Consider the following 22,025-nt stretch of genomic DNA (forward strand, 5'->3'; position numbering starts at 1 on the left):
CAAAGTTCTACCTTAACAGGTTCTCTAAGTCTAGCAGGTTCTACCAGGAGAATCTTTACTACAACAATAATAATAATTAATAATTTTAAAAGCTAAATTTTACTGAGAGATTAAAGTGTGCTAGGGACTTGCAAGCACATTCGGGGATTATCTCATTTAATCCTCACAACAATTGCATGAGCAAGTATTATTATTCCCATCTTATAATAACATCAACAATACTGATGATCACTACCATAAATTAAATGTTCTTTAGTGGTAGGAATTGTTAGAAATACTTTATATATGTTATGTCATTTGTTCCGTGTATGGTAGGAGATGAGTGGTTCTCAAAGTGTGGTCCTGGGGCCAGCAGCATCAGCATCTCCAGGGAACTTATTAGAAGTGCAAATTTTACGGCTCCAGAGTAAAGAATCACCAGATACTCCCACTTATGCACATGAAGAGAGCTTTGGATATTAGTTCAGACCATGGGAGAAGGGAAGAGAAAGACTGTTTCATACAATATTCAGAAGAGAGCTTCATTAAGTTCTCTGGATCATGAACTCCACTGACAATCTAATAAAAGCTGAGACTCTGTTCATTAACAAATGTTCCCAACAGTCCCATCAACCATTAGATAGAACTGATGACTATAGACTACTTCATCCAACAAGAGCAGAATATACATCCTTCTCAAGTTCATACTGAATGTTCCCCAAGAATGATCACATTGTGGGCTATGAATAACACATGAACAAATTTTAAAGAATAAAAATTAAACAGTGTATCCTCTCAGACCAAAATAGAGTTAAACTTGATATCAGTAACAGAAAGATAGCTGGATGACTCCAGAATATTTGGAGATTAAGCCACACACTTCTAAATGACACTTAGGTCAAGGAACATACATCAAAAAATTTAAAAACATTTTGAACTAAATGAAAATATAACAATTTGTGGAATGCAGTAAAGCATTGCTTATATAGAAATTTGTAGCACTGAATACAGATATTAAAAAAGAAGAAAGACCTAAAATCAACAAATCTTAAATTTCCATCTTAAGAAATTAGAAAAAGAAGAGCAAATTAAATCCAAAGTAAGCAAAAAAAAAAAAAAAAAAAAAAGAGAGAGAGAGAGAGAAATAAAATTTGGAAAAAATTTAAATCAGAAATCAATAAAATTAAAAACAAGAAATCAAAAGAGAAAATCAACAAAACCAAAAGCTGTTTTCTTAAAAAATGATCAATAAAACTGATAAGTCTCCAGCCAGGTTAAAAAAGAAAAAAGGAGAAGACACAAATTACTAACAACAGAAATGAAAGAGGTGATATCACTATAGGTCCCATGGATATTAAAAGGATAATTAATATTATGAAGAACTATATGCCCACAAACTTTATAACCTAGATGAAATGTACCAATTTCTTGAATACATTTTCTGCCAAAAGTCACAGAAGAAATATACAATCTGAACAGGTCTATTTTTATTTAAGAAATCAATAGTGAATCAAAGAATCAATAGTGAATAACCTTTTAAAACATAAAACATTGTGCCCAGATGAGTTCACTGGTGAATTCTTCCAAGCATTTAAGGAAGAAATGCCATCAATTCTCTACAAACTCTTCCAGAAGATGGAAGCAGAAGGAATACTTCCTAACCCATTCTATGAGGGCAGCATTACTCTAATACCAAAACCAAAGACATTATAGGAAAAGGAAATTACAGACCAATATTTCTCATGAACACTGATGCAAAAATCCTCAGCAAAATGTTAGCAAAATGAATCCAACAATGTATAAAATGAATTATATATATTGACCAAGTGGGATTTATTACAGGTATATGAGGTTGGCTCAACATTCCAAAGTCAACTAATGTAACCTATCACATCAATAGGCTAAAGAACAAAAGTCACATGAGCATATCAGCAGATGCAGAGGAAGAATTTGACAAAATCTAGCACCATTTCATGACTAAAATTCTCAGAAAACTAGGAATAGTTGAGGAAGTTTTCAACTTGACAAAGAACATCTACATAACTATTACTCCAAAAAAAAAAAAAAAACTACAAAAACCTACAACTAACAACATACTTAATAGTGAGAAACTCAAAGCTTTCCTACTAAGAAGGAACAAGGCATGGCTGTCTCTCTCACAACTCCTTTTCAACACTGGACTAGAAGTCCCAGCTAAGACAAAAATACAAGAAAAGGAAATAAAAGGTGTATATATTTGGAAGACAGAAATGAAACTGTTCATAGATGACATGATCATCTATGTAGAAAATCTGAAATAATCAGCAACAAAAAACTCCTCAAAGTAATTATACTAATTATAATTATAGCAAGGACACAAGATATAAGGTTAACATGCAAAATTCAGTCACTTTTTTAAAAATACCAGCAATAAACTAGTCAATTTGAAGTTAAAAATGCCACTTATATTAGCAGCACCAAAATGAAAAACTCAGGCATTAATCTAACAATATGTCAAAGATATACATATATGAGGAAAGCTAAACAAACAAACAAAAAAACTGATGAAAGAAATCAAAGACTAAATTAATTAATGGAGAGATATTCCATGTTCATGGATAGGAAGACTCAATACTATCAAGACGTCAGTTCTTCCCCACTTGATCTACAGACAAGGTAAACCCATCAGAATCTCAAAAAGTTATTTAATGTATTTCAGCAAACTGATTCTAAACTGATTTATGTGAAGAGGCAAAAGACCCAGAATAGTTAACATCATATTGAAGGAAAAGAACATCAGAGGATCAACATTACCTGACTTCAAGACTTAGTATAAAACTACAGTAATCAAAACAGTGTGGTATTAATGAAAGAATAGACAAATAAATCAGTGGAACAAAACAGAGCTCAGAAGTAGATCCACACAAATACAGCCAGCTGATCTTTGACAAAGGAGCAATGCAAATAAAATGGAGAAAAGATAGTCTTTTTAATATATGGTGCTGGAACAGCTAGACATCCGCATTTAAAAACAGATTCTAGACACATACCTTAACCACTTTACGAACATGAAATCAACATTGATCTTAAGCCTGAATGCAAACTGTGAAACTATAACATGTCTAGACAATAACAAATGAGAAAACCTAGATAATCTTGGGTATGATGATGATGACTAATTTTTTAGATACAACACCAAAGGCATGATCCATGAAAGAAAAAATTGATAAGTTGCACTTGATTAAAATTAAGAACTCCTGCTCTGTGGAAGGACTGTCAAGAAAATGAGAAGACAAGCCACAAACTGGGAGAAAATATCTGCAAAATACACATCTGATAAAGGACTATTATACAAAATATACAAAGAACTGAAACTTCAATAAGAAAATGAACAACATGATTAAAAGATGAGCAAAAAATCTATACAGACAACTCACCAAAGATGTATAGATGCACAAGAAAAGATGCTCACATCATACATCATTGTGAAATTTCAAATTGAAACAATGAGATAGGACCACATATCTATTAGAATGGCAAGAACCCAAAATACTGACACCACCAAATGCTGGAAAGGATGAGGAGCTCTTCATTCATGAACTGCCATTCATTAATGGTGGGAATGCAAAGTGTTAGAGCCACGTTGGAAGATAACTTTGGCAGCTTCTTAGAAAACTGAATATATTCTTATCATACCATTAGCAATCATACTCCTCAGTATTTACCCATATAAGTTGAAAACTTATCTTCACACAAAAACCTGCACATGGATGTTTATCGCAGCTTAATCCATGATTGCCAAAACTTGGAAGCAATCAAGGTATTCTTCAGTAGGTGAATGGGTCAGTCAACTGTGGTATATCCATATAAAGGAAATTCAGTGATGACAAGAAATGAGCTGTCAAGCTATAAAAAGCCATGGAGGAATCTTAAATATACCTTCCTAAGTGAAAGAATCCAACCAGAAATGGCTGCACACTATATGATTTCAACGATATGACATTTGGGAAAAGCAGAACTGTGGTGACAGTTAAAAGATCAGTGGTTGCCAGAGATTTGAGGCAAGGGAGGGAGAAGTAAATAGAGGAAGAGCAGGGAATTTTAGGGCAGTGAAACTATTCTGTGTGATATTCTAATGTTGGATACATGTCACACACTTGTCAAAACCCACGGAATGTACAATACAGAATGAACCCTAGACTATGGACTTTAGTTAATGATAATGTACCAGTATCAGTCAATTGTAACAAATGTACCACACTCTTGCAAGATGTTAGTAACACGGGAAGATGGGAGGTGGTGAGGGAATATATGGAAACTCTTGGGACTTTCTGATCATTTTTCTGGAACAAAAACTGCTTTAAAAAGACTGTTAATTTAAAAATTATAAATTTTTAATAAATTACATATATTAATAGTTACACCATTTGGCTTAGTAATTCCATGTTTGTGAAGCTATTCTGAAAAAAAGCAGCCCAAAAATCTAGACCAGAATACAGGAATTTTTTTCACCAGAGTGCTTGCTGCTGCTGCTAAGTCACCTCCGTCGTGTCCGACTCTGTGTGACCCCATAGACGGCAGCCCACCAGGCTGCCCTGTCCCTGAGATTCTCCAGGCAAGAACACTGGAGTGGGTTGCCATTTCCTTCTCCAGTGCATGAAAGTGAAAAGTGAAAGTGAAGTCGCCCAGTCGTGTCCAACTCTTAGCAGCCCCATGGACTGCAGCCTACCAGGCTCCTCCGTCCATGCGATTTTCCAGGCAAGAGTACTGGAGTGGGGTGCCATTGCTTTCTCCGAGTGCTTACTTTAGTCTTTTTTTAAAAATAGCAGGATGGGGGACACAAGTACACTCATGGCTGATTCATGTCAATGTATGGCAAAAACCACTACAATGTTGTGAAATAATTAGCCTTCAATTAAAATAAATGAATTAATTAAAAAATAGCAATAGATAATAACTACCTCAAAGAAGGTAACAGATAAAATAAATCACCACATATTTACTTACAGATTATACATCTGTTAAAATGATGTGAGTGAAGAGCTTATAAAAATATTTATATTATAATGTAATATGAAAAGAGCAGAGCACTAATGAGTTTTTCAAAAAGCAACAGGCTTTAAAAATTTGGAAGGAAAACATGTTAACAATTTGTAGGTGGGTGGCAGGATCATAGGTGATCTTTCCCTTGTGCTAAATCTTTAATGAATATGCATTACTTTTAATAAGAAAAAAAGTCAGGAAAAAGTGTATGTTAATCAATAAATCCTTGTGAAGTGTTATTTTGTGATTTAGATTCTGTGAAAAATAAGTGAGAGAAAAGCAAAAAATATGGGACACCTCCTTCACATATTTTCACACCTTGTCAAAAAACACAAGCTTCACTTACTGGAAAAGTGGTTCAGAGAACAATGTCTTTGATTGAATCCTTAGGGTTCAGAAAGTGTATGAGAGAGAGAGGGAGAGATAGAGAATATATGGTGTAAGAGGAGAGGGGAGAGGATTAAGGGTGGTTGTAGGTTGTGCCTGATGCCTGCAGAATTCTCAGGACAGGGTCTCACATAGGTAGGCACTTAATAAACACCTTTTACTTGTCTCTTGAGAAACACTAGAGCCAGATGAGCTCCAAAATTTGTTGGATTTTAAAAAGGTAACACAAGACATATTCCACATGTTAAGAAATGCTCCCAGCAGGTATTTATTCATTGGTAAGTATTCAAACTGAGTGGGAACACTTGAGCATTACATGTTTGCCACGAGATGATTGTGCACTTTTATTATTATCCTTATTATTCAGTCCCTCTGAACCTCAGTTTTCTCATCTGCAAATGCTCAGAAATATCCCCTTCTCTTCTGGGAAAAGGGGCTGGGCCGACCAGGTCCCACCCAGCTGGGGCATTCTTACCTTCTTCTGGCCCTAGCTTCACTGTGTGGGATTCGTGCAGGATCTCTGCCACTGGCCTGCGGGTGTAAAGGATGGTGGCACCGCTCAAGTTGACTTGGACCCGCTGGGCCCGGGAGGTGAGGCTGGTCAAGCACAGGGCCAGCTTCAGGTCGTGACCCAGCACCGGTGGCTCCAGCACCTTGAACTTGCCGGTGATGCTGGGCTTGGTGGCAGGCTCCAGGAGGTCATCATGCCAGAGACCACGGCCGCCCCCTCTGCGGACCCGGGCCCTCCTTCCAGAGGCTTCCACACTGAACAGCTTCTTCACGGCCTTGCTGTACACCTGCCTCTCCTTCCGGGACCCTGCAGGGCATGGGACATCATGAGGCAGGCACTGTCTTCTCTGCCACCTCTCCCAGGGCCAGCTCTCCTCATTTCCCTCTTCTCTAAGCACAACCACTACTCCATCCCCACTTTAATTTACCATGGCTGTCGGAGGTCTCAAATTGGCAGCCCAAGAGCCATATGCAGACCTCAGCATTGTATTTGGATCTGGGACTACTTAAATAAAATTTTAATCAGTTACCAACTTCAGATTAGAAAATTTCACATAACAATAGAGATTGGTAGCCCTCTGACATATGGATGTGAAATCTCATATAATAAAGATAGCTGACACTTCTGTAGACTTACTATGTGCCAGGCACTGTGGTTCTAGATGATATATATATGTGTGTGTATATATACATGTATTTCCTCCCTGGCCCAGGATGAAGGTACTATTATCATCCTAATTTTACAGATAAGGAACCCAAGGCACAGGAAATGAAGAAAACTTGTAAGAGAGCTAAAATTTAAACCCAGGCAGTCTGGTTCCAATTTCTGTGTTCCTAATCACCCCCTCTTCCCAACCTCTACATGGCAGTCATGGCCTCGAGCTGAGGAAGCTGTGCTTTCTCCGTATGGGAACATACTCGCTGGTTCTCCACAGTCTCCACCTGTAATTCTCCTGCTGCTGGTCTGCCACACTGGGGTGCCATCTGCAAGCTCCTGAAGACACGAGTTTAGGATCCCCAATCTCCTACTTTCCCTGTTGCTAGCACAGACCTGTCCTCTTTTTTGATCTCCAGACCAATATATGACTGGTCCACTGGCCCACTTCCACCCCCCGGGATGTCCCACAGGCGCCTCCAACCCAACCAAATACGCCATCTTCTGCCTGGCAGCATTCCCATGTCAGCAAATGGCTCCACTGTTTACCCAGCATCCAAGTCAGAAACTGGACATGTCCCTGACTCTTCCCTCAACCTTACTACCCACAACTGGTCAGGCGATAAGTTCCGTCCAACATCCTCACTGGTCTCCGGAATCTGCCCCCTTTTCCCCTCACTCCTTTCCCCTCAGACCACCATGTAAACTGTCTCACCCTCAGGTCAGTTTGCCGCCAGGCGATTGTGAACTTTGTTTTCATTTACAGTCCCTCCAGGTCTCCGTTTCCCATCTATAAAGTGGGGAGAAGAGGTGCGCAGGCGAGGCCTGAGCACAGTGCTCAGGAATGTTCCTCCCTTCTGGAGGATGTGGGCTCCATGTCCACTCCAGTCTTTCTTCTACCCTGACCTGTTCAAGACCCACCTCTGATGCTTCCTCTTCCTTGAGCTCTGGGCTGTCCTCCTTCCCAAACGTTCTCCCAAGTACCTCACTACTGTGTGGCCTGGGCTTGAAGGGATTCGTGTGGACCTAAAGGTTCTTTAACATGTCATGTTTTATTATTAAAATTTATGTGAAGTTTTCAGTTTACTCCATAATTTACTTATAAAATATTTTTTACTAAGAAAATGTTTCTTTTCTCTGCCAAAAATTCTAATGTGACTTTCTCAGGGAGGCCTTCTCTGACCACCAGATTTTTTAAAAACAGCTTTATTCGGCTATGTGTTAATTTACCAACACACAATGTACAGATTTAAAAGGACACAAGCCAATGTTTTTTTAATACATTCACAGAGTTGTGTACCCATCACCACAATCTAATTTCATAACAATTTCTGTCACCCTTAAGAAACTCTATAACCATTAGTGGTCACTTCCCATTCCTCCCTGCCCTGCCCCAACCCTAGGCAACTGCTATTTTAATTTCTAATTTGCCTATTCCGGGCATTTCATATAAAGGGAATCATATAATGTGTGGTCCTTTGTGACTGGCCTTTTTTTTCACTTAATATTTTTAAGGTTCATCCATATTGTAGAATATATCAGTACTTCATTCCTTTTTATTGCTGAATAATATTGCATTATTGGAGAAGGCAATGGCACCCCATTCCAGTACTCTTGCCTGGAAAATCCCATGGGTGGAGGAGCCTGGTGGGCTGCCATCTATGGGGTCGCACAGAGTCGGACACGACTGAAGCGACTTAGCAGCAGCAGCAGCAGCAGTGGCTGTGAAGCAATATGTTGTTGTGGCTTTGAATATTATTAATGCTGTTAAGCATCTTTTCATGTTTTTTGGACATTTGTATATTGTCTTCAGAGAAAGGTCAATTTAAATCCTTTGCCCATTTAAAAATTGGGTTATTTATCTTTTCATTATTGAGCTATAAGAAGTATTTATACATTCTGGATACAAGTCCCTTATTGGATACATGATTTGAAAATATTTTCTGTTCCATGGGCTATCTTTCTTTTTTATTGATGGTACCATTTGTAGTACAAGTTTTTAGTTTTAATGAAGCCCAATTTATCAGTTTTTTCTTCTGTCATTTGTGTTCTTGATGTCATATCCAAAAAGGCTCTGTTAAACTCAAGCTTATAAAGATTAGCTCCTGTTTTCTTCTAAAACCTTATAATTTTAGCTCTTTGATACAGATCAGTGACCCATTTGAGCTAATTTTTGTGTATGGTCTGATGTAAAAAGCCAGGTTTATTCTTGTGCACGTGGATAATCAGAGGTCCCAACACCATCTATTGAAAAAGGCTATTCTTATTCACCCTTCATGGAATTGTCTTGACATCCTGTCAAAATCAATTGAGCATAACTATAAGGGTTTATTTCTGGATTCCTCATTCTTTTCTATTGATCTGTAAGTTCATTTTCATGACCATATCACACTATCTGGGTTATTGTATATTTATAGTAAGTTTTGAATTTGGGAAGTTTGAGCCTTCCAACATTATTCTTCTTTTCTAAGATTGTTTTGGTTATTCTGGGTCTCTTGCATTTCCAAGTGAATTTTAGAAACAGCTTGTCAATTTTGGTAAAAAAAAACTCAGCTGAAACTTTGATATGGGTTTCATGGAGACTGTAGGTCAATTCTGGGGCATTGCCATCTTAAAAAAAAATCTCTCAGTCCATGAAAATGGGAAATCTTTCCATTTATAATTTCTTTCAACAATGCTTTGTAGGTTTCAGTGTACTAGTCTTGTTCTCCTTTTGTTAAATTTATTCTTAAGTATCTTATTCTTTTTTTGCCATGCTGTGTGGCTTGCAGACCCTAAGTTCCCCAACCAGAGATTGAACCCAGGCCCCGCCAGTGAAAATACCAAGTCCTAGCCACTGGACAAACTACCAGGGAATTCCCAAAGTATTGATATTTTATTATTTTGGATACTATTGTAAATGAACTTGTTTTCTTAATTTCATTTCAGATTATACATTTTTAGTATCTTGAAATACTATTAATTTTAAAAATTGATTTTGTTTTCCACAATTTTGCTGAAATCATTTATTGGCTCTATTAACTTTTAGTGGATTCCTTAGAATTTTATGTGTACACGATTATATCATGTGCAAGAGATAGTTTTACTTCTTCCTTTCCAGTTGGGTTTTCTGCATCTATTGAGATGATCATGTGGTTTTTGTCTTTTTTATTGTTATAGCATACTATATTAATTAGTTTTTAATATTAAATCCATCTTGCATTCCTGCAATAAATCCCTTCCTCATGGCATATAATCTTTTTTATATGTTGCTAGATTCAGTTTGCTAGTATTTTGTTGACAATTTTTGCTTCTATGCACATAAGGGATATTGATCTCTAATTTTCTTTTCTTGTGATTTCATCATCTGGTTTTGGTATCAGGATAATACTAACCTCATAGGACAAATTAGGAAATGTTCCCTCCTCTACTATTTTTTGAGGAAAAGTTTGTGAAGAATTGGTATTAATTCTTCTTTTAATGTTTGGTAGAATATTCACCAGTGACATGTGGGCTTGGTCTTTGTGTATGTGTGTGTGTGTATTTTTAAATTATTACTGCATTCTATTTATAAACCTATTCAGATTTTCTAATTCTTCCTAAGGCAGTTTAGGTAATTCTTAGAGAAATTTGTCCATTTTATCTAAAGTTATCTAATATGCTGGTATATAGTTGTTCATAGTATCCCCTAATGAACTGTTTTATTCACAACTCTTCTGACACCAAATGTGTGGGAGTTTCCCATACATACACAAGAAGGAAGGGAGGGAGGAGGGCACAGCACAGAAGTGGAGAAACAGATAGCAGAGTAACAGAGAGGGAGGGAAAGGGTGGAAGGGGAGTTCCCTAGGGGCTGGTCACTGGGTCTCTATGGATCAGCCTCTGAGCTCCAGCCCCACAGTCACTGAATGCACTGTCCTCTGCCTGCCTGGCTGGCCAGGGCCTGATCAGCATGTGCTGGGTCTTCCCCCATCACAGGCTGAGGTGGGCAGAATAGTGTCCCACTAAATGGTATGTCAAAGTCTTAATCCCTGGTACCTGCGAATATAACCTTATTTGGAAATAAGGTCTTTGTAGATGTAATTAAGACTCGTGGGATAAGATCATCCTGGATTTAAGGTGGGATGGAAAGCCAATGATTGATGTCACTGTAAGAGAAAGGAGATGGTGATTTGAGACACATAGGAGGAAAGATGGAGGCAGAGACTGGAGTGATACAGCCACAAGCCAAAGAATGCAGGGACCACCAGTAGCTAGAAGGATCAAGGAAGGACTCTCCCCTTAGAGACTTTGGCGGGAGTATGCTAACACCTTGGTTTTGTACTTCTGGCCTCCACAACTGTGAGAAAATAATTTTCCGATGTGTTAAGTAGCTACATTTGTGGTAATTTGTTATGGCAGTCCTAGCAAGCAATATGCAGGCTCAGAGGCAGATGGCTGAACCGCCAACCTGGCTCCCCTGCAAGCCCCTGGCACCAGTCTCTAACTGAGATCTTGCCTCTGTGCTTAGAGCCTCTGACTAAAGATCAGTGGGGGGAAACTGCCTTCCTCCGCTCTACTCTAAAGCCTGTTGCAGAAAGCCCACCTGAATCTGAGGACAGCCAGTGTGTTCTTTGTAAATACAGTTTCCTTTGCTTGGAAAGCTGGTTCTTCTTTGCTCAGCATCCAGGCTGACTCAGGGGTAGGGACAAAGCACATTGCCCCAGGGGCTCTGAATCTATGCTTCAGTGAATGGAGCAAGTAGACAGGCCTTGCCATTTCATCCATGGAATGGGAGGCCTGTGGTTTGGTTGAATAGCACTTCTTAGAGTCAATCTGGAGTCAAGATGCAGAGGGTCCTGTCTTCTCAGAATGTCTTCCCAGCCCTTTATCTCCTGGCTAAATCTTGCTCCCTATAGATGCTCTTCATGAACTCTCTGCCCTGGCTGGATTAGCAACCCTTTCTCTGCGCTTCTCCAGCCTTCTGGCCTCCCCTACACTGTGCTGATCACCCTGCACTGTCCTTACACTTACTGGATGGTGAGTTCTCTGGGCTCTTCTCTTTCTCCCTTGCCTCTGAATCATACCTGATACTTAGGAGGTGTTTTATATTTCTGGAATACATAAAAGAACCTGGCACAGTGCATGGCACATTGTGGGTAGTCATGGAAGAGACAGCAGTCTAGCAGAGTGGAGGACCAGAGGCTCTGAGATTAGACAGAAGCTCTAGTTAGCGCCCTGCTCTTCTAGGTTTTGGAAACTTGGAGAAGCTACTTAACCTCTCTCTGATTCAACTTGCTTACCTGTAAGATGGGATATTTATGAATATTAAATGAAACAAGTCATGGACATTGCTTACCACGATGCTTAACACAATTTAGATACTATTATTAGCCTAGATGTAAAATCAGCTGCCCCACAGTGGGCAGTCAATCAACAGTAGATTATATTATAATTAGATAGTGCAGCCAAGTGTAGAGGAAGAGCATCGTTGTGTTCCTTGGCTGAGTCCACTTTCCTCTCTGCACCTCTGCCTTTCCCTCTGTCAAATAAACGTTATATAAGTGTCTACCTTACAAGCTTGTGGGAACTTCTTTGTAAACACTTGTTAAATAAAAGCATGTGAACATGGCCAGCCCACAATTGGCACTCAGCATGGTGACTGCGGTTATTGTCATCACACAGCAGGATGTTGATTTCTCTCGTGGCCATGGCTGATGCTTAGGACAGAAGGCCCCAAAGACCTTGTATTCTAAGTTCTAGAAACTCCCAGCAGATGGGACCAGGCATCAAACTGCGGGACATATGAGAGAAGTAGGAGTTTAGAAGAAGCCTTGCCACATACCACCCCTCTACTCCCCACCCCGTGACAGTGAGGAAGAGGCCTGAAGAGGAGAAGGTCATCAACATCAAGGGCCATGTTTCTAGAGAAGGAACTGAGGGAATATGGTAGTGTGTGTGTTTATGTGTGCATGTGTGTGCATATGTGTGTGGGGAGGTGTTTACAGATAGAATCAGTGTTAAAGTTTGGGGTGTTTGCAATAAGAAGAAGCTGGCTGGTAAAGGCTGGCAATGCCTACAGGAAGAGAAATCTGGCATTTCATTCTGGTGGCATTTCATTTCATTCAGCTCATTACTGAGCTGTGTATTCCATGAGCACAGAGGAAAAAATTGAAGGAAGATGGCAGGTGGATCACGGCCCGTCAAGAATTCTCTCTCCACCAGCTTCTGAGGGGGACACAGCAGCTGGATGAGTTTGGAGGCCACAGCCCTCCAGAATCTGGGGACAGAAATGACTACACATCAGAGAGAAGCTGTGGGACGGCCAGTGGGGCGGGAGGGTGTCTGCCGCAAGAGGGGCCAGTGTCTCAGGAATCAGCAGTGCCTGGGGCTGGCATAGGCGTGAGTCCCGAGACTGCAGGCCATAATAGAGACACCATCTGTCCTCCCAAAGCTTCGGAGTGAGTAAGACAGCAGCACCCGCCTGGCTTCAGGCCTTGAATCCTTGCCCCATGAAGTCAAAGGTGTTTCTTCTCTCCTCTCCTCCTTGGCCTAACACACTAGAAGACTCAGACTGGTGTTCTCAACTTGGCTGCACATTGGAATCGCCTGGAGTGCTTTTAAAAGTCCTGATGGCTGGGCCACACCCTCTGGAGACTGCAATTCAGTTAGCCTGGGTGCAGTCAGCTTGCTGTGGTAGGTTAAAATGGCCATAATACTTTCTTTGCAACTCTTCTCATCAAGAGGTAGAGTGTACTTCCTGTCCCTTCCATCTGGGGTGGTTGTTTATTGTTTGACCAACAGAATGTAGCAAGGGTAAGTTCTAAGTAAAGCCTCAAGAGACCCTGTAGCTTTCGATGTCACCCGCTGGGCACACTGCCAGGATTCTGTGGGTCTGTAGTTGACCCACGGAATCCTGAGCAAAGGGTAATTGTTGTTCAGTCTGTATAACTAAGACTGTACCCTAGGTGACTCCGATGTATATCCGGTGCTGCAAACCACCATACTAAAGGGGAGATAGTGGACAGTTGGAGGCAGCCAGAGCACACGCTGTCCCCTCCTTATACAGCAGCCTTCTGGGGTCACTGCCCCAGTTTGTGCTCAGAGGAGGGGAGGAGACTAGCTCTGACTCAGATTTGAACTTGAAGTCTTGATTACCCAAACAACATCCTTTTAACAGGCAAAAATGGCTGAAAAATGCACAGTCAGATCACAGCATTATTAAGGAACCTGTTACTTAGTGGGAAAAGGTGATTTTTAAAGTTTATAGCTGGAGGCACTGACCAGAAAAAATACATGTGTTTTGTGTTTGTACCCCAACAAGCACAGAATCTTCAGTAAGCCACTGACCCCCTAAATTAGTGACCATGGCTTAGGCCTTGGCAGATGATAAATAGGAGTTACTATTATTATTTGGTAGGGCCTATTGGTATGGACTTCCCTGGTAGCTCAGACGGTAAAGCGTTTGTCTACAATGCGGGAGACCTGGGTTCAATCCCTGGGTAGGGAAGATTCCCTGGAGAAGGAAACGGCAACCCACTCCAGTACTCTTGCCTAGAAAATCCCATGGATGGAGGAGCATGGTGCAGGCTACTCTCCATGGGATCGCAAAGAGTCGGGCACGACTGAGTGACTTCACTTCACTTCACTTCTCTGGTATGTATCCTGTTGTTTAGCCTCTAAGTTGTGTCTGACTCTTTGTGACCCCATGGACTGTAGCCCACCAGGTTCCTCTATCCATAGGATTTCCCAAGTGAGAATACTGGAGTGGGTTGCTGTTTCCTTCTCCAGGGGATCTTCCCCATCCAGGGATCAAACCTGAGTCTCCTGCATTGGCAGAGGGATCCTTTACCACTGAGCCACCAGGGAAGCCTCAGTATGTATCCTAAGTGTTCAATAAATAATACATGTTACTATCATCACTATTATTAGTGATTATTATTATCACATGTCAGAATACCTGGCACAGTACATGCAATATATATGTTAAAGGAAATGTAGCTATTGATATTGTCAGATGTGAGAAATCTATTTAGTAAACAAAGGAAGCTGTTAATATAAGCTAAAGACACTTGGCTCAAAGCAGAGAGACAGTGCCTAACCAGGCTGTCACCAACACATCTTATGAGAAAGGGCCTGGCCATGTTGCCCATCTGCAGCAGCCTGGCCACTGGGGAGGCTGATGGAGGCCACTGTATGCCCTTACCTTCCGGATACTTGTAGAGGCTGGTGATGTCCACGCGGGAGTCGCTGCCCACCGCCTTGGTGCTGATGCACCGCCCGATCTTCTTCGTGTCTGAGTACACACGCTCCCGGCTCTCATCCTCATTCCAAAGCCAGGTGATGTAGTCTGCGTTGACCTCCGCAAACACGAAAGGACCATCGTGGGCCAGATGCACGTCGCCCTCGCGGATGGCGGTGACGGAGGCCGGGCCACACCGGAACACGCCTGCGCAGGAGGGGTGGGCGTGAGCATCTCCAGGAGTCAGAAAGCGGGAGTCCGGGACCCACCCGGCTGAGCCCGTACCTTCGCTCTCCTCCTGGGGGGTGGCATCCAGAACCTGCCAACCATTGTAAGAGGGGCCCAGGTCCCGCCGGGCAAACCAGCTCTCATTCCAGACATGGAAATTCCTGCCGCAGAGAGGAAGGGGCAGGGTGGCCTCTGGTGAGCAAGAGAGGTTCCCCAGAGAGGGCAAGTGCCTGTTGCCAGCCAGACCCTGGGCCCTGCTCTGTGGTTGAGTTTGTGAACCGTCATTCAGCTGTATTGATGAATACATATCATCCACACAGGTACAGGCAGACCTTGTTTTATCCTGCTTCATTCACTTTATCCCGCTTTATAGATAACTGTGGTTTTTTTTTTTTTTTTTTTTTAATAAATTGAGTGTTTATGGTAACCCTTCCTCATGTCTGTCTCACCTGTTTTCCCAGCAGCATTTGCTCACTTCGTGTCCCTTTGTGTCACATTTTGGTAATTTCTGCACTATTTCAAACTTTTTCATTATTATATTTTTTATAGTGATCTGTAATATTTGATATTACTAGTATAACTCGCTGAAGGCTCAAATGATAGCATCTAGCAATAAGTATTTTTAAAATAATGTATGTATATCATTTTTTAGACATAATGCTATTGCACACTTATTAGACTATAGTGTAAACATAACTTTTATATGCTCTTTTGGATTAAAAAATTCATGTGACTCACTTTATTGTGATATTCACTTTATTGAAGTGGTCTGAAACCTAACTGGCAATAGCTTCAAGGCCTGCCTTTATGTATACATATATATGTCTATATCTATATCTATGCTGCTGCTGCTAAGTCGCTTCAGTCATGTCCGATTCTGTGCGACCCCATAGATGGCAGCCCACCAGGCTCCCTCGTCCCTGGGATTCTCCAGGCAAGAACACTGGAGTGGGTTGCCATTTCCTTCTCCAATGCATGGAAGTGAAAAGTGAAAAGTGAAAGTGAAGTCGCTCAGTCATGTCTGACTCTTCGCGACCCCATGGACTGCAGCCTACCAGGCTCCTCCATCCATGGGATTTTCCAGGCAAGAGTACTGGAGTGGGGTACCATCGCCTTCTCTGATCTATATCTATACCTATGTCTATATCTATATCTAGATCACCTATATCTATATCTTGTTGTTCAAGGTCCAAAAATGCAACAGCCAATAAGACAGAAGATCCTTGTTCTCATGCAGCTTACATTCTAAGGAAGGAGACAGATAGGAAGACAGACAAAATTAAGTAAGCAGATAACTAATAAAACAATAAAGTAACAATAAATGCTGTGAAGAAAGAGAGGAGCTTGAGATGGAGAATAACTTCTGGAGATCTTTTCTAAGTAAATGACATCTAAGATGGGACCTAGAATAGAAAGAATTAGTCATAGGATGAGTGAAGGAAACAGTGGCCCAGGAGGAAGGAACAGCATGTGTAAAGGCTCTTGAGACAAGAAAAAACTTAGTGTATTCAAGGAACAGAAAGTATGTGTCTTTGGGCTATGTCAAGCACTAGGGTAGGTAGGTTTCAGATTATGCAGAGTTCTGTAGGCCTTGGTAGGGACTTTAAGCTTTAAGTTTCCTATGTTAAAGATGAGAATATGAGGCTAGGAAAAGTGACACCATTTGCCCAACATCACACAGTAGAAAGCAGCAGAGAGAAACCCTGATTGGCCTGAGTTGGTGTCTTTTGTCTTTACAGCTGGCCTCCAAACTGTTCTTTGGAAAATATTATAAAAAGCCTTTGGAAGTAAAGGGGAGAACATGTATAACCTGCATGGCGACAGAGATCCCAATAACAAAAGAATGACCTGTCCATTTTGCATAAATAAAGAGAAGAATGAAAATGTTTTTGGTGCTACTGCAGAGAGGGAGTGAAAAGAACCAAAAATAAGAGAAGAAAAGGGGAGAAGAGAGGCAGAGAGATGGTCTGAGGCTGGACACTAGCTTGGGGGGAAGCTCCCCTGGGGAGGCTGGACACTAGCTTGGGGGGAAGCTCCCCTGGGGAGCTGAAGGACATCCTAAGAAGAGGGATGCTGAGGCTGGCTGTGTTTCTTTCTGTACCATATGCTCTTCACTATTCCCCTGCTCTTTAGAAAGTTGGTTTTTCTTGGCAACTTGCACATGTATGAACAGACATTTGGACAAGGTTATTCATGGAAGCCTTGTTTGTAAAGGCAAATGTTTGGTCCGGCCACATGAGGTGGTTAAATAAGCAATGGTTTTTCTGTCCAATTGAAAAGCAGGCCAGGTTTGTAACTTCTCTTCCACTCACTAGCTGTGTGGCCTTAGGCAAGTCACTTGATTTCTCTGTGCCTTGGTTTTCTCATCTGCAAAACAGGGACAACGATACTACGTTGCTCACAAGGTTGTTTGGAGGAATACATGAATTTGTACACAGGTACGCCTTGGAGGTATAGTGGACTCAGTTCCAGACCACTACAGAGATGTGGATAGTGCAATAAGATGAGTTACAAGTATTTTTGGTTTCGCAGTGTGTATAAAAGTTATGCTTGCACTATGCTGTCATCTATTGAGTGTGCAACAGCTTTGTGTCTAAGAAAACAACCTACATACCTTAAGGAAGCTGTTGAAAAAATGATGCTGATAGACTTGCTTAACACAGGGTTGCCACAAACCTTCAATTTGTAGAAAAACGCAATATCTATGAAGCACAGTAAAAAGAAGAGTAATAAAATGAGGTAAGGCTGCATTGCAGCACTTAGAACTGGGCCTGGCATAGACTGTGCTCACCGAGTATGATGTTATTAAGTTTAAAACACTATGAAAATAAGGAAACTTTGTATATACTGATATGGGATTGTTAAATGTAAAGCAAGATGAACAGTATTACGTTATATTGCTGATATTAAGTAGGAGGGAGAGGTGGGGGTGCGTGGGGACCGTGCATATGTGTGCGCCTGTATCTGCAGGGCTTCTCTCTGAAGAGATGTAAGAAACTAATTTCAGCCTTGCATCCAGGAGGATGGGAAGGCTTGAAATGGGGGAGGGAGACTTAAACGCTATAGCCCATTTGGTACCTTTTGAATATTAAAGCACTGAATGTATCTTCTACTTAAAAAAATTAAATTAGAATGAATTTTGTGAAGCGTTGTGCAAAGAGTTTTGTTTGAGGAGGTTGTTCCCACACAGCATAGTGCACAAGCAGCCCAGAGAGCAGGATCAGGCTACAGAGGTGACCCTGCAGAGGGAGTCACAAGAATCTAGGGGCCGGCTCAGAGTCCTGCGGAGCGGAGAGCTGGGGGTACAAGGTCATTCAACCTTGAGGCCTGTTCTTGGTCTCTGAGTTACATGTCCAGAGGCCCCTGTACCTCAGAAGAAGAGTCATCCTGCTGGGGACCAACCCCTCCTCTGCAGGGTGCCTGTCACCCCTTCCAGAACTGGCTCAGACCCAGTGGAGCTGGGCTGCAGATCTGGGTGGGCTGCAGATCTGGGTGGGCCACAGGGTGCCCCTGGGACCCAATAGCCAGGGACTCACCACATGCTGTCTTCTGTCAGGTCTTCCAGCGTTCGCCCGAAGGAGTCCACGTACTTGTCCACACTCAGGTTCCTGTCCGTGTCATGGGCCGAGTTAAAGTTGGACACAACCCGTGTCGCGATTCCCAAGCACCTGAGGACTGAAGAGCAGGACACTCATGAGGCTCCAGGACAGGCCGGGACCCAGCCTCAGGGACAGGTGGTCTGGCCCCCCTAGCAGGCAGCCTGTCTCACATCTGGCCACAGCCCCCTCCCTATCTCTCCCAGGGCTGATGCCTGTCTCCAGGCTCAGAAACACCTCCATCTCCTGGACATTCTCTCAGGGGACTTCGAGAGTCACCACTGCCACCCCCTTGTGAATAGATGGGCTCTGAAGCTGACAGGACCTTGGAAGCTGTATAATAACCCTATAATAGCCATACCAGCCCATGAGGACTGGGGGCCCAGGACCACAAGACTCTCTCAAAGGCACTCAGTGAGCTTGAGATTCCTCAAAGATCAAAAGTTGCACAAATGAGGAATCTGGTTTCCCTCTTCATTAGCCTGTCTTCTAGTTCCCCATCACTAATAAAGATATTTTTGGTGTGGGGGAGGGATTCTTATGAAAATATATGCAACCAAATGCAGTTGAGTTGGTCGGGGGTTGGGGATCTTCTTTCTTGGGGTACCTGTGCACATGACTCCAGCGAAGACCCAGCACTGGCCGTACTTGACGGGCTTGAACCTGCCCTTGAACCACTTGTGCAGAATGGCCACGCTGCCACGCCAGTGCAGAGGGCTGGTGCCGCCGCCGTACTTGCCCTGCCACTGGCCTTGAACCACGCCCCGGTCGTTGTTGCTGTTCACCTGGACAGAGGAGGCCACAAGTCCACCCTCCGGCAGGGCTTCCCCCTTCAGGAACTTCACCATCGTAAAATCTCCAACTTTGGGCCACCCCCTTATTTGGGGCTACTCCTTCCTTTTAAACTGTCTGAAAATTGGGGTCATCTGCTCTCTTAAAATACTTACCTTTTGGTGCCATTTATCATTTTCAATTACCTTCCTTTGGGATGTTCTATTGTTGAAAATCAAATATAGTTTTTGAGCATTTCTTGTTTTAAGTGATCTGTTTTGGGGACTGTTGGTGGTAATAGCTATAGAGACCCTTTGTTGTGGTGGTTTTTAGTCTCTAAGTCATGTCCGACTCTTTTGCAATCCTGTGGATTGTAGTCTGTCATGCTCCTCTGTCCATGGGATTTTCCTGGTAAGAACACTGGAGTGGGTTGCCATTTTCTTCTCGAACGGATCTTCCCAACCCAGGGATCAAACTTGCATCTCCTGCACGCATCTCTTGCACTGCAGGAAGATTCTTTACTGCTGAGCCAAATGTTTACCGTGTACCAGACACCGTTCTAAAGGCTTAGTACACACTATATTAATCTTTTAAACCTATGATGTACATTCTATTATCTTCCTTTTTTTTTCAGATGAGGAAACTGAGATGCATAGAGGTTAGGGAACTTGCTCATATTGCACAGAAATTTAGAAAGAGGTGACTTGCGAGTTCAGTACTTTGACTTGGGAGCCTGTCAAATCCCACAGGCTTGTAACGCTCTACTGTTTGGGACTGGTCACTGCTTTTGATTCTCTGTGCTCTGACATCTCTCTGAAATCTTGGGGAACTGAGAATATCAAATATGAAAAAACCAGTTTTATCTGTTTTTGGAATCACAGATACCCAGGCACTGACTTTAACAGACACTTACTATAGAGAGAGTTAGTAGGCCCTGTGGCTGCCTTCTGAGGAGGAAGCACTGGCCTGTAACAGATTAAAGATGGCATTCTTCCCACAGCGAGGTGGTTCCATGTACCCTCTCCCTGAATCTGGGCTGGCCTGTGACTGCTTTGACCAAGGACCATGGTGGAAGTGATGCTGTGCCTGTTCCCAGGCCTAGGCTTTATGAGACTGGCAGCTTCTACTTCTTCTTTTTAGAATAATTTCCTGGGGAGGCACCAGCTGCTTTGTCTGGTTACCCTCAGACTGCCACGCTATGAGGAAGCCCAGCCTATTCACATGGAGGCACTACATGGAGAGACAGAGTGATGACTGCCCAGCTGCAGCTCATGCAACCATCCCAGCCCAGGGGCCAGACACGAGAGTGAGCAAGCGCCTGGGTGTTCCAGCTCCAGCAGACGTGGCATGGAAGAGAACCAAGGAAACATTGACTGCTGGAACTAATGCCCTAGATGTATAGTCCCCACAAATCTTCCAGCTTTCAGACACCCCAGCTGAAGCATCTGGGAGCAGAGATGTTCTGTCTTCCCAGTGCCATGCCCAGTTCCCAGTTCCTGCAAATCACTGATTTGCAAAATTGTCAGCATAGTAAATGGCCGTTTTACACCCCTGAGTTTGGGGGTGGTTTTTTTTATGCAGCAAGAGAGAATTAAAACAAAAGGTGACAGGAAAAATCTTAGGGTTGTTCCTGAGGTTTGGCCTAGGGACCTATGAAGAAGAGTGCGTGCAGGGATGGCAGGTCTCCTCACCATGGCGCTGACGGCTCTGGTGATGTAGACGGGGTCATGGCGGTGGGACACGTCGGTGGCTGGGTCGTCTTGGTAACTAGGGGTTCGGTCCAGGATGGAGAGGCAGATGTTCAGGATGTCCTCCTCAAACTGTCCCCAGAGAGGCTGCTCTTAGAGGTCAGAGTCACACCCACAGTTCAGACCCTCTCACAACCTCCCCCAGTCATTTGTGTTGTGCAAGGGAGCTTGCCTACACTTCCTGCCCCCCACCCCACTCCAGGGACAACACAGAGGACCCCCAAGTCTCAAAAACTCAAAGAGTTACCAGGAACCATATGCTCAGCCTTAATCACCTTTTTCCCCATGATTTTTTCAAATACACTTGAGTTAGTTGATAACATTTACGAACTGGGAGATTTTTCACATACAATTTAAGATTTCTGGTCTTTGAATATTTGGAAGGTCTGGGAACCCTGGTCTGATTTTCCCACGTGTTGAGATGGTGTTACCCCTTAGATGGAATTAAACCTTCTGGTATATCATCCCTGCCCAGTCCTGAACCCTCAATGCTTTCAACCCCTGCCCCTCAGCCTGAGAGTCAAGGTTCTCTACTTGCTCGGAGTCCAGGCAGACAGAGCTCCTCCATAGAACCTCCGCTACTCCCTGACTCCCCTCCTCCACTGCTCTGACTGCTCTTCCTCTGACTGTCCAGATTCTGCCTGACTTTGGGGACCCAACCCCAATATCATGAAGTCTTCTGTACTCCTTGAGGTGGTTTTCCTTGACAGTCTTTTAAATTCTTTCTGCTGCCATCTGTACCATTCTGACCGTGCCACCTCCTCCCACAACATTGCACCTTGCATTGTAACTGTTTATCTAAGCCAGTGGCTCTTGAAGTGTGGTTCCAGACCAGCAGCAGCAGCAGCACCTGGTGACTTGGAATACAAACTCTCAGGCCACCTCAGACCTAATGAATCAGCAACTTGTTGGGGAGGCACATGGATCCC

At 42.7% G+C, this 22,025-nt stretch overlaps 1 protein-coding gene across 1 annotated transcript in view; it reads right to left on the reverse strand.

Annotated features, from left to right (window-relative positions):
* TGM6 (transglutaminase 6) overlaps positions 1–22,025 on the reverse strand; it is a 31,467-nt gene that overhangs the window by 5,972 nt on the left and 3,470 nt on the right. The window contains exons 4-8 of the mRNA XM_059892967.1: positions 21,040–21,168; positions 19,185–19,362; positions 18,518–18,656; positions 14,718–15,142; positions 5,864–6,205 (exon numbers count right to left, since the gene is read on the reverse strand). Coding sequence (XP_059748950.1) covers positions 5,864–6,205; positions 14,718–15,142; positions 18,518–18,656; positions 19,185–19,362; positions 21,040–21,168 — 1,213 coding nt within the window. The remainder of the gene's footprint in view (positions 1–5,863; positions 6,206–14,717; positions 15,143–18,517; positions 18,657–19,184; positions 19,363–21,039; positions 21,169–22,025) is intronic.

The sequence above is a fragment of the Bos taurus genome, chromosome 13 (assembly GCF_002263795.3).
Source record: "Bos taurus isolate L1 Dominette 01449 registration number 42190680 breed Hereford chromosome 13, ARS-UCD2.0, whole genome shotgun sequence".
Classification (NCBI taxonomy): Eukaryota; Metazoa; Chordata; class Mammalia; order Artiodactyla; family Bovidae; genus Bos; species Bos taurus.